Genomic DNA, 13,674 nt, shown 5'->3' on the forward strand with positions numbered 1-13,674 from the left:
TACTAAGCAAGCTCATCAGTTTTTAAACACTTCTATATTTAAAGGTATTGCTAATTAATTGGATAATTTGACAGTTTGCCACTCCATACCCTACATATTTATAGGTTCCTTCATTTTTCCTGTTCACTTGTGGTTTTTCTTATTGTTTTCCAGCCTATGTGCTTCCCTTCTGGGACTTCTATGAGAATTTAATATATTTCTGGTGCAATGATCTCAATTAATCCAAATGCTATAGCCAGATGATCTATTTTCTCCCCCTCATTAGAAACCAAAGAACATTCAGCATTTGGAGGGAAGGAAGTCTTCTGTGAGATCAAAACGTTATTTATTTAAATAATTATAATTTGGTGATAAAATTAAATGTCTGTGTACAAAGGGAAGCTATTTTGAACAAGGAAGGATGCTAATGCACAAAAGCCATAAGCTACTTTACACAAAGTGCCCAGAAAGGGAGATGGTGTGGAGGACCATCCTAGGAATTGTAGGTACTCATTTATTCCCTAGGTAGATTAACTCCAGGAACTCTTATACTCCAGTTAGAAGTGAATCAGTGACTGCTCCCTAGCAGGACGTCCCAGGACTCAGTAAAAACACCTGCTTAATTTTAAGTACTGTATGCCAAATTTTCAGTACACCATTGGAATAAAGCCTATGCTTCAGTATTTCACCTCAACTAAGGTGCTTCCCTATATTTCCACAATGAAAAATTTGAGGACTTCATTCAGTGGCATCTAAATATACCGAGTAATATGTGTGGTCTCACTGAATGTAGGGGAAGCACTGAATCCATCTCACAGATTAAATTATACCCTCTGAAATATTTGTAGACAGGTCAGTTTGAGCTTGTAACCTGCTTCAGAGAAGGTCATAGATTTGAGTGTGTACTTTAAGTGCAACTGTTTTGCCTCCAGAAGAGAGGACAGACACTGCCACGCGTTTGTTCCCCTGCCTCAGCTGCTTCTGAAGCACTGAAGCAAGGACACTGGGAATTTGGCAGGATTCAGTCACTGAGATGAATGGAGATAGTTCACATCATTCATGAACTGTTCAACACTCCACTGCCATCTCAGGCTACCTGGTGGATAAATGCATGTGGGACTACACCTGTCTGCAGTTGGAAGGCTGTTTTTAGAAAATCCTTAGACCTGAAATACAGCATTTTTTCACTATGAGTACATATTAAACCTGTGAGATTGAGAAAGGCAAGAAAAGGCTTGCTGCTTACCGCTGACAATGTCACCAACTCACCAAATATGCCAGTGCACTTTAAAATGCCTTATTAAATGATTATTTAAATATTTAAATAATCAACGTATTAGTTATTTTATAATGACGATAGATTCTATTTTACTAATTAATTTTAATACTGAAAAATCAATTCAATTAATTAATGAAAAGAATCACAGTGTTTAGAATTGCAGAAGAAGCTGTATTAATGACAGCCTAAATATGCTGGAAACTGTGGCCTGAAGGTGGCAGGTAACAGAGTTCTCACCCTGAGGCAGCAGAGTACAAATGGAATGACACATTGCTTCCCTCATCCATCTATTGCCTCAAATTGCTGAGAATGTGGGAAATGCTGAGATGTAACTTTCTGTATGCTGTGCTTACCATACCTACATTATAAGGTTATGCAGGGTCCTCCTATTCTACGTGTAGAGAGAAACCATGTGTTAATGCCTTTCCAGGGGAATTGCATTTTCTTTATTATGGTCATATTTTTACCTTTGATGCCACTTAAATGTTTCCTTTAAATGGTGGACTCTAATTCCATTTATCCCCTAATGAAAACACCTAAACAACCCCATGCAGGGGCTCTAAGGAGTGTGTGGGTGTACAGGCAAAGTCACTTTCAGACAATTAAATGGCAGAGGAGAAATTTATGGATTTTCTTGAACCATAAGTCTTCTATATGGATTTATTCTCTTTCATTCTGGCATTTAAAAGTCATACCTAATTTTTGTTGAATAAAAGTATAGGTCAGGAAAATGCATATTATGGGAAATAGGGAAAAATGGGACTACCTTCTGAAAACTGGGAGCACTACAAACAAACTTCCAGAAGGTAATGATAAGGAATTTATTTTCAATCAAATTTTATTCCATCAGTGTTGGAAGTAAACAATAATAAACTCATCTGTCATCTGCTGCTGAATGCCAAACATGCAAAGCTACGTCTGGCTGTTCACTGAGTAAATTTTAGGACTGAAAAAAGACTGTTTATAAAACCTGGGAAGAGGAAACTAAGATGGATTTCAGTTGAGTGATTGGAGGGAACTAGTTGAAGGCAAGATAAGTAATTTCTGGATCTCAGAGTGATTTTGAACACCAGTTTTCCAGCATGATGTAGTTTTAAAATAACTTATCCTTCTTTTGCATGGAGGTCTTAACACAACAGCCACTATGGTGCCTGGTACACTATCTCACACGCTGTCAGACCCCACTGAATTCAGCTGCAATCTTCTTCAAGAACATATCAGGAGGAAGAAATGATTCCCTAGTTTTACAAATTACATGCAAGGGCTTACAGTGTGCCCTCAGGGTTTGCTTTCATCAGCCTGTTTGGGTTCAAACCCTCACCTCCTGCTTCGCAGTCACTGGAGCCTGGTGACTGTGTAGGGAGAGAAGAAAAATTCCCAGAGCCAACCAGAAAATAAACAAAAACAACCTCCTTTTGCTCAGCTAACACTGGAAGCAGAGTTGAGATCCCAGGGCTCTCATTCCCATGATTTTGGGAAATTCCTTTCAAGAACTTTCATTTTTTACAAGGATGGGATCCTGCATGCCTGCTTGAGATGAAATTTCTGTCTTCTTCAAATATTCCCCAGGAGTTCTGCTTTAATAAAACTGCAGTGGCACTACCTGAATTGGAAGAAGTTGTACTGCATACAGAAAAGGTTATATATATATAAAATATGATGCCGTTTATGATGATGTTCATAGAGCTCAGGAGAGAGTAAGTTGTTCCCATCTCAGTTTGTCAGACTTTATGAGCAATACATTTGTCCACCCAGAGAAAATAAAATCAAGATTGGGCCTACACTCTTCAGTCATATGAAAAAAATAAAACTATCTAAAGGAAAAGTGTATATAGCTCTGAATGACACAACATTCATGCAATAACCTTTATATTAATTAGCACCCTCTAATTTCTTACAGAGTGTACTTCATTTGTCTATGAGCACTGAGGCTGCCTTTCTAAGACAGGATGGACTATTTCCAGTTTGTTAGTACATACTTGTAGCATGCACATGAACAATTATTGAGATACTTAATGATTTATCACAAAGAGTGTGCAAAAAATGACTGGCCATATGCTGCTCACTATTTAAGAGTACATTTTAAGTTTACAGCAAGAAATGAACTTCATCTAGTTCTCAAAACCCTTGATTACATCTAATTTTAATTGGTAAAAAACAGATATAATTTATTTTATGGAAGGAAAAAACATGGTATCTGCATTAGCAGGAAATAATAAACTGTAATTACGTTTGCTTGACCTACAGAGAAGTCTGATGTGCAAACTGTGCTGCGCTTCTTTGGCAAAATGCACCATGCAAGACATCAATAGCCAAAAGTGGTAACAATTTAAATGCATATAATAGCATCCACATGAGTTCACCTTTAATATTACTGAAAATGAATCAGTATGCAATGTGAGTAATTATTCATTATATTCCTTGTAATTATGAAGCTGAGTAAGTACTCACACTGTCTCACTGAACAGTGTTACAGGGAAAAAAAATTGAATAAGCACAGCAGCACCAAGCTTCTATATTATATAAATGCCCTCATTTTGCACACAGATTTAACAGCAGGAAAAATAAAAAGGTATCTTGATAATCTTTGATGTATCCAACAGAGAGAAAAAAAAAATCCTAAACCGTACAAAGTTTTCTGAAAACAAAGGAAGAGAAGGAGAGGACAAGGGAAATGGATTACTGTTTGGGTTAGGGATGTTCAGAATAGAAACAAGATGGTAATATGCTAAGCATCAAAAGCTTTCTCTGACAAAGTCACTATGAGTTTTTATAAAATGATTTTCATATAATCAGCATAATCTTTCATACAATTAGTAGTTCCTTATGGAAAGTCAGCAAAAAAGTTCTTTTATAAGAGAGTGAGTTTTTTTTAAGATATACTGACCATTTAACTTCTACAAAGTAAAACCTCCCTTTTGAAGTTCAAAGCATGCAGGCTGTACTGTCCTACGTGTACAGCTCTCTCAGTTCACCTCAGTGCTCCTGCATGAGGCACGAGACTATTACTAGACATTATATAAGAAACTGGGGCCTCTTCTTCCTCACCCAATTTCACCAGCCATTGGGTATTTAGGTACTCCATACATGAGAAGTCCTAGGCAGACTGACTTCAAAACTAGTAGTTTTTTGTCCTGATCTGTCCATCTGCTCTCATTTTATAGTAATGATGTGCAAAAAATTCTTTCTCTCACATGTGTGTATATTTATCTGTATCTGTGTAAAAGAGGACAAGAAACAACATCAACATATTATGTATTTTTGGATCACATGGATTTTATGCAGTACTAAGACATGCTTGATACAGCAGAATTATGTAACTTCTGAAATTTCCAACAGACAAATTGTCTTCTGGAAAGATATTTGACAAGCAATATGAAAACCAATGCTCTGAGGCAGAAGATATTCCCCATACAATGTCTCTACAGGCCCTCTTAAAGAGCTTCGTGTACTGGGCATTTGCAGGAAATTGGAAGAACTGACAAACCACCTAAGTCTTGGTAAGGAAAACAGGAGGAGTTTAGTTAGATAGAGCTGTTTGCATCAAGATTAAATAAATCAATAGAAACTACTGATATAAATTAGTGTATTGTAAACAAAGTGAATAAGGAGGCTATTCATTAGAAGAATCATTGGCAATTCAATTTACCAATTACTAGAAGAATTATCAGATGAATGAATTGAAAGGAAATCTCAAAGAGTTCCACGGTGTTGCCTTATCAAACACATATTTTGCATTTAATCACAATAAAACATAGTCATTGATTCTCTCCTCAGTTTAACATATTTCTGTTCACATCTATGTCCTCCACTTTAAAACTCTCATTCTGTTATTTTGAGAGGCATTACACTTTCTTAAGCAGCCACCTGGGTTTGAGCTGTCCAGAGCCCTGTACCACTGCACGCTGGTTCAGCATTACCTGAAGATATCACTACATCACAAACCCACAGAATGGTTTGGGCTGGAAGGGACCTTGAAGATCATCCAGTGTCAACCCTCCTGCCGTGGGCAGGGACACCTCCCCCTGGACCAGGCTGCTCTAAGTTCCATCCAACCTGGCCTTCAACACCTCCAGGCCTGGAGCATTCCCAGCATGGCAGTGTCTGGGAAGGGGGGCTAGAGCCCTGCCTGCCTGCATCAGGGGTCCAGAGATGGTAAAAAGGGGTCAGTCACATGGGCTGTATTTAGGGAGTTTTAGAGCTTCAAGTGTAAATTGTGTTGGTAGTGATAAATGCAATTTAACATGTAAGTCTTCCTAGTAAGGTTCATTCTAACAATGTAGGTTAGAAATAACAAGGAGTGTTATTGTAAGCACTGTTTTTCTGTTACACTGCAGAGAAAAGTGTCCTTAACAGCTAATCACATATAAAACAAGTATGAACATGTAGGGTAGAAGCCAGGAACAAAAAGAATTGCCCTGTCAGACATGAGGCTGAACTTACAAAATAGGTTGAAAGTGTCTACCACAGAAAAAGAATTCCACAAAACGATATTTAGTGCTATATTACAATTATGTATTAAAAAAACCTGAAGAGATGTTTAATATTGCCATTAAGATCAGACTCTATACACTGTCATTATATTTAAAAAGGAAAAGGGCTTCCCTTGTAGTCCAACAGCTGATTTAAACCATCTAGGCTTTCGAGTGCTGAGAATAGTTTTTCAGTTAGTCGTTAGGCATAGGAGACTTACATAGGACTTAACAGAAAACAGAGTTTTCTGTTATTTTAATTTTGATTTAGAGGTGATTTAGCATATTGCAGCTTTCAAGTCCTATGAACCATTTTTCAGTCAGCTGAGATTAAAGTCCCTAGTAAGATTAATTGTAGAATTGGGATTAAGAGATTCTATAAATCACTCAAATCCAAAAATACAGCTAGCGGAACACTAGGATAATGATAGTTACATCCATATTGTATCAGCCACAGCTAAATTGAATTGACACTGTAATAGACTGAACGTAGTCAAATATGAGAGTAGAAGTTATTAATAAAGATTATTCTTGAGGAAAATGCAGACTCCACTGCAGTGACAATTCCTGGGAGGAAAGTTCTCTTCTCTTGAAGAGCATTCATTTTTCTACTAACACCTGTACAAAAGACTGGTATGGCTTCTTGATTTGTCAAAGCTTCCTGCTTCAGAGGGACAGTATGCAGGATAATGAAATTACTGCCTTCTCTTCAGTTGTGTAGCATACCCAAGGTTGCAGTGTTTGTACTGATGGCTAAATTTTAAAGGATCTTGGATCAAAATCTTGCATACTTGGGGAATTCACTGATTTCTTATGAGGACAGAAATTGAGGTGGAATTCTTCCTGTCAGACCAGCCTGACTAAAAGATACCTCCTACTCAAATACACATGGATATATAATCACACATAAACACTCACAGATACACACACATGTCCTCCCACAAGAGACATCTATGCATGGCTAGATCCCATTCAATACCCCAAAGAAGGAGCTTTGGGTACTGAATGGGATAGAGAGAGAGAGCAAGACCTTTCCTCTGTTAAAGCCAAGGGGTGAACTGTCTGAATTCATTAAGGATGAAAGGAAGATAGTTGGCAGGAAAAAGAAATCTCAAAGGTATTTCTAAAAAAGGTTGAGGGGGTCATTAAGCCACTGAAAAAACGTAAGGTTATTTCCTTGGCAGGTCATCTAAGCATTTTTATTCATTTTTACTCTGAACAGGGCACAGCTTTGTCTGTTTTTTAGTCCCTTATGCTACGTGCTGTATTTTTGGGCTGAAGTGAAACCTCACCTTGTGACTGAAATTGAAGCCTCAGCAGCATCTGGCCTTTAGCAGAAAGTGAGCTCATCACCACATCTATGCCTCACTTTGTGTGCTCCATACCTTCCTTCTGTCTGGCATCTCATAAAACCAACGTGACACTGAGGATGCTGCCGAGAGGAGAGCGGTGGTCGTGCAGCCCGCCCGCTTCCCGGCTGACTCAGCCAACAGGTGCTCAGCCCATTTCTGCAGAAGCTTCCTCACAGAGAAGGCAAGGAAATATTTTTAATTGATTAAAGCCTCCCAGAAAGCCAAAGCTGATTTGTTAGTTCTCAGACGAGGTGCTCTAAGGATCTTGTTTTCTGGTTGTAGAGCTAAGTCAGAGTTAGGCTGGGCTGGCCCTCCATCACTCCTATCATTGGTCACACAGAGGTAAACTTTTTTGGGGAAGAACAACTCCCTCCTCTGCATGAGTGTGCTGCAGCTGTGAGTGAAGCCAAATGCCATAGATTTATAAGGAAAGCAGAGCTGAAAAGGTCAGTGACCTCTGGCTCAAAAAAATTGGAGTCCAGTTTCAGGGCATGTGACAAAGCTGAAATACTGAAACAGACTGACTTCAAAGGGGAAGAAATTAACAGTGTGAGAGCAAATTATACTCCAGCTTACCACATGGCTTATTCTGTGATGGTAAAGAGTAACTTAATTTGATTCTATGATTATGGTTTAACTTTGGAAAAACACTGGCAGGCAAGGACAGACAAAATGAAAACTATGGATCCATAGGGGAAAGACTTGTTGGCGCAGACTGGAAGGGAAACTTGATGACAGTGACGGGCTGCTGTACAAAACCTGAAATGTGAACTGGATCACACAGGAGAATTAATGTGGAAAATGGAGATACAACTTGAAAATCTTAGAATGTTGGAGGCTACAAAGCTGCAGAAACTGAAGAATTACCTAGAAGTGAAAATTTGGATAGATACTTTTTCTCAAACAAAACCTGAATGAAAGAGTGATTCACTTTCTTTTATGTGATAAAGGGAAAGTAGAGCAGCAGATTAACTATTTAGAAGAGCAAATGAAAATTACTTTGTACATTTGTTAAAAAGAAAACCCAAAATATAGAACATCGTTACTTGTACAAATGTGGTCTCTGTTGTCAATTAAATTAATGTGTTCCAACATGCAACAGGGTGTCCAGAGATCAGATCAGGCTTCAACAGTGTTTATAGAAGCAATCTGGATCCCTCAAAAAATATCAAGAACTTTGTATAATACAAACTGAACAGTGCTTACACCACAAATATATTTTAATGGCGGTAATAAAAATAAAGACACATATCCAAAATAAATTTTCAATGCATTTTTCTTACTTAAAAAATTATTTTACCCTCCTCAAGATCCATTTGTGACATACACATGCATGATAATGGAGCGCACAACATCTGAGAAGAGATAAGGAAAAGGGATCTTTCTGCAGGTTTTAACACACTGTGGATTAGGCCCCTTAACAGTGAATATGTTATGTGACATGGGAATTTGCCTTTGGAACCCCAGGCTGGGTCAAGTAATTGCATCTGGGAAATACACTTTCTGTTTCTTCCCAGGTTTTTTGTGGTCACATTTTTGGAAGATCAATTTTGACAGTACTTGTTTAAATATTTCCTTACTTCATAGTGAATGAGGGACAAAAATGGTCCACAGAAATCTCAGGAGTAATTTATGAATTCAATCATAGCGAAAAATGTGAATTAGACCCTTTCTGCTATGTTCTTACAGGGCGGTAATCTTGCCAACACTCAGGATACATTTTATGTCTTTCTCAGTACATTTCAGAGTCTTGTACTTTTATCCCTAGGTTTTTTAAGACTATAGAGTCATAAGGAGTTAGAAAAACTTAGAATATAACTACAAAGAAATCTAAAATAATCTATGCCCGTAACCCTATAATCCATGATTCCGAGAATAGCACAAAATATCACAAATCTTCTGGAGAAGTAGAAGAGATGCCAGCACACAGATAGCACTGTGCCACGATGCCATGCCTTACATTCCATGTACTCAGTACCTTTCTTTTGCTAAAGATCAGCTTGGGGAGAACATATTTAACTACCCTCTCCCAGCAGTGCTGACAGGCTTATGATAAGCAGTGGTCTTCCCATGCTGCTCAATTAAAGGGATTTCCCTAACTATTTTACTTAAGAATGAGTTTCATAAGGTCTGGAAAACCAGTGTAATGAAATAGCAACAGTTTGGGAGGTCATACAGCGGGACTGGAGAGAGGGATCATTTAGAACTGTGGCTGAAGTGAATAGAGTAAGAATCCATGTGTTCAACACATGCTTATGACAGTTTTATCTGACATTAGTCCCCTGTGCACACGCACCCATTACTTTCTTACAGATGACAATTCCCCTCAACATAAAACTGGCTGTTTACTAAGACAATATGGCATCATCAATTCTCTTATCCTTTATCAAGCAGTACATTTTCATATGATTTAGATGCACACATTTCTTACAGTGACAACTGGCATCAAGACAAAGGCAGACAATCAAATCTATTATGAAGCAGGACAAGAACCACCTCTTTGCTTGACATTTCATTAATAAGCAATGCACAGCTGCATTACTCATGTCTGAAAATAACACAGTTGCTGAGCACAACTGAGTGCAGATTGAAAAAGACTTTACCTTGTGGTGAAATAGCAAACTGGACCTTCAACTTCTATTTTAAAAGGGTGTCTGTTGCATACACTGCCCCAAGACTCAACAGATTCAACAGAGAGAATGACAAAAGACCTCCCTGTAACTTGTCTTTCAAAGCTAATTCCTATGTATTAGCTGTCTGAGAGGACTTCAAGCTCTATTTTATATGCCATAAAGCCATTTTATCCCCTAAAAATTGTAATTTTAACTTTTGGGAAGGACTGAACGTAACCCTTGCATGGCACCTAGCACAAACAGACTAAGCCCAAGAAAGAAGTAAATTAATAGGGCTTGTTAAAACAGACCTTGTCCAGACAGTAGGTTGGACTGGGGGCAGGTAGGAAAAACAGGACAGAGGAAGAACAGAACAGGACTGACCCCAGCTCAGCGTGCCCAGAATTTTAACAAACTGAAGGAGATATGATAAATTTTCAAATTCTTTCTTCACCATGTAACAACAGCTGCCTAAATCTGAAACTGTGCAGTCAGAAAGGTGTACAACTCCTCTAAGACCTCTCAGTGACATCAAGGCTTCTCTAAACTGGAACACTAAAACTGGGAAACAAAGTTAGACCATCTCTTATACTGCTATACTCACCCATCTTTAGGTTACTGGATGGGAAAGTTCAATTTACAAAATGACAAGTGCTTTGCATTCACATCTCTCATTTGTCTTACAAAACCTTTCCTGGTAATATCAATGTTATCTACTACTGTAAACATTACTACTGTGGCATTAAAATTCTATATATAGGCACTTATATTTCAATAATCTACTCAAAGTAATCAAACAGGAATTGGCATCTCTCTCTTTTAATGCAATATCCTTCTATTATAGACCAACATGGCACACCCATCCTTTCATAAAAGTGTCAGAAAGAAGGTAAATACTTTCGATCTCATAGCTAGTTCCGTGGGGGTCTTCCAGACACACTCTCCAGAGTGGCAAGGTGAACAATGCACCTCTTTTTACTTTGTTTCATGGAAGACAGCCCCATCAATTTATTTGATTCTATTAACAGCACAGAAGGATAAATTTTCCTGGTTTCTGTTCCTATTAGCGAACATGTGTGTTAAGATTTGCACTCAGTCTTCCAGATAAGGACTTCCGAGCACCACGTATCTGACATTGGTAATTCCTTCTCTCTGTAGGCAACAGGATGCATTTCAGGAGGCTGTTTGCCTTTTTTATAAATACATTACACAGGTGGTTTGCAATAATCCTGTGATCCAGCAATAAAGTCCCATTCTGAGATCCTCCTCAGCAGTTATTACCTCTGCTTATAGATGACGCTCTGTATTACCACATGCCATCCTTTTTTTTTTTTTTTTTTTTTTTTTTTTGAGGTCTTCCTGACCACTAGATTTTTCATGTTTGACATTTCAAGTTAATCATGGTAATGATCTGTCACCTTTATGTTATTGATACAGTTCTCTGTTTCTGGCTGGTATCATTATAGACAGCATTATAAAAAGAATTCCCAAGGATTTCTGTAAATCTCTGTCACTACAGTTTCTGGACTTTGGCGCCATATTTCCACATTCTTCCAGAAAACTGATGTAAAGCAATTACTTATAATATCTTGCACCTGCAGATACTCTGTGGGGTAGTAAAATAGGTGCATACTTTTGTCCAGACAGCCATACATGCCTGGTGAATTATACAGATCAACAGGAAAGATTAAGTATCTTCAGCTACTTATAAAGGGTGCAACTCAAATACAAGTGCTTTCATATTAGAAACAAATCCAAATTTTAAAAAATAGCTACTGGAAATTATGCAACCTTTTTCTAAATAAATCCACATGCATTCAGCTATACTGGCAGCATGCAAGCAAATTGTAGCCAGTTATTTAAATTCTTTCTATCAAAAGAGTCAAGTTTAAAAATTCATTATTGCTTTGAAAGTCTTATGTTTCATCCTAAAATGATATACCAACATACACATGAAAAATATCATCAGGAGAAGATTCCTATCAGACTTTGAATATCCTTCTACTAACCTTGGGTGGTTTAAAAGGATAGTCCGGTGAAAAGGTTATGTCAAGGAAGAAAACTCCACCTTCATATACAGACCCTGGAGGCCCCAGTATAGTTGACCTCCATTCATAAATGTTGTCTCCTTTGGGTCCAGCACTAAAATAGAAAACAAAAATATAATAACCACATGCAATCAAGGATATACTGCATCAGTTATACTCTACCAGCAGTACTGCTGGTTTTGCTGTAACACCAGAAACTAAAATTGTGTATCACATTAATTAAGTTAGATAGAACATACATCTGATGTCCTAAGCTCTGTCAGAGAAGTGATATATTCAGCCAGGAAGAAGTATTAAAATCACATCATAAATTATTCAAATAAGCACAGAAAAAATCCCAACTGTCTTATCTCAAATATTTTAGTGGGCAGATATGAAGTATTTACAGTGCAAGGATATAGAGACTATGCTGAGATGTCTTGTCACCGTCTTGCTTCACAAGCCATCCTATTTTCACCTACCTCCTCATCCACCTACCTCCTCAGTCAGTAGCAGTGTAATTACACACATTACACAGCACAGACTGTACTAAAGACTGAGCAGGGTACAACCAACCTTGCAGCTGCACTTGTTCCTAACCTAAGGCCTCCAGTCACTACCACAGAAAGCTGCTTTGCTCTGCAATCATTGTCCTATCTTAAAAATAACATAAAGAGGAAGTGGGTTATGTTAATGGTGTTAAATACAACAGGAAGTGTTGGATTATGTTAATTAAAAGTCCTTGGTTTAAAACACAGTACTGAAATAATATTCAAAATGTACAAAACATAATCCTGCATGAAACAAGAAATTCACCCGCATGGTGAATTCCTGAAAAAGATGAAATAAAATACTAACTAATAACAGTCCTTGGGCATGACTCTTCTAAATGCCAACACAGCCTCCTTTCATACAACATAATGCCTGTCCATACAAATATGTATTTTACTCAGAATCGCCTCTTAAAGCATATGAAGACTTCTTTTCCATTCACAGAGTGCTGATTACAGGAGCTGAATTTTAATTAGGATCAACTGGAATGGTGACTTCCAGATATCTGATTAATACTTTTTAGAGGAAGGCAGTGCCAATAGATATCTCAGAAAAGTGATGTGGTACTGTCTTAAGGCATTTCTTGTGAAACAATTCTTGTTATGTTTGCAGTGAAGGTTTCTGCAGCGTTCAGGGGTTTGTGGAATCACTCAGTGTGTAGAACAGCTGAAAGCTCTTGGCTATGCTCCATGCCTCACAATGTACCCAAGGTATACAATTATTATACGACATCATGTCATGTTCACTGCTCGACTATTCGTTTTGTTCACTGGAAGTTAATAAAACCCGCTTTCACCTGCAATTCCTTGGGCTCCCTTCATTAAAACTTCTGACTGCATGATTCCCTGAATACAGCTGCACGACTCAGTCCTGTGCAGAGCACTTCATTAGTCATGGTACCTACATCCATTTTCTATAATAGCTGTTAATGCTTCTTGGCTTTCTAAACTACCTTGCTTTCTCAACAATAATGGGTTACAGAGACTATAACATTATGGAACGTTCATTTTCTATCAGCCATAGCAACAAAACTAGCAATTGTTTTAAAGATGAAATCTGGCTTTTTAAGTGGCACAATAGCAGAAGTGTTGCCATCCATATTTCACAGTGTCGATAATACATCAGGTTGCTAGCTGCCAAACAAATTTAATTTACCCAGTTCTCAGTTTGCATTAACCTTTGAATAATAAAGCACAGCTGAGACTGCTGTAAGAAACAAACCAGAGAATGAATAATTAAAACCACCTCCACTGCCTTTAGAAAGACCAATCCTGAGTCAACAGGGAAGGTTTAATTGTGACTGAACTAGGCATTAAGGGGCTAATTGAACTCTTTATAAGCCCAAACAAATGCAGTCCTACATCAGTGGTATGGTATACAATGTTCACAGAAAATAAAACT

General features: G+C 37.9%; 1 protein-coding gene across 1 annotated transcript in view; it reads right to left on the reverse strand.

Moving 5' to 3' along the window:
• LOC311157311 (ubiquitin-conjugating enzyme E2 E2) overlaps positions 1–13,674 on the reverse strand; it is a 200,208-nt gene that overhangs the window by 24,101 nt on the left and 162,433 nt on the right. Inside the window, exon 4 of the mRNA XM_084211944.1 lies at positions 11,704–11,836. Coding sequence (XP_084068070.1) covers positions 11,704–11,836 — 133 coding nt within the window. The remainder of the gene's footprint in view (positions 1–11,703; positions 11,837–13,674) is intronic.

This window comes from Fringilla coelebs, assembly GCF_963513975.1.
Source record: "Fringilla coelebs genome assembly, chromosome: 1".
NCBI classification, from domain to species: Eukaryota; Metazoa; Chordata; class Aves; order Passeriformes; family Fringillidae; genus Fringilla; species Fringilla coelebs.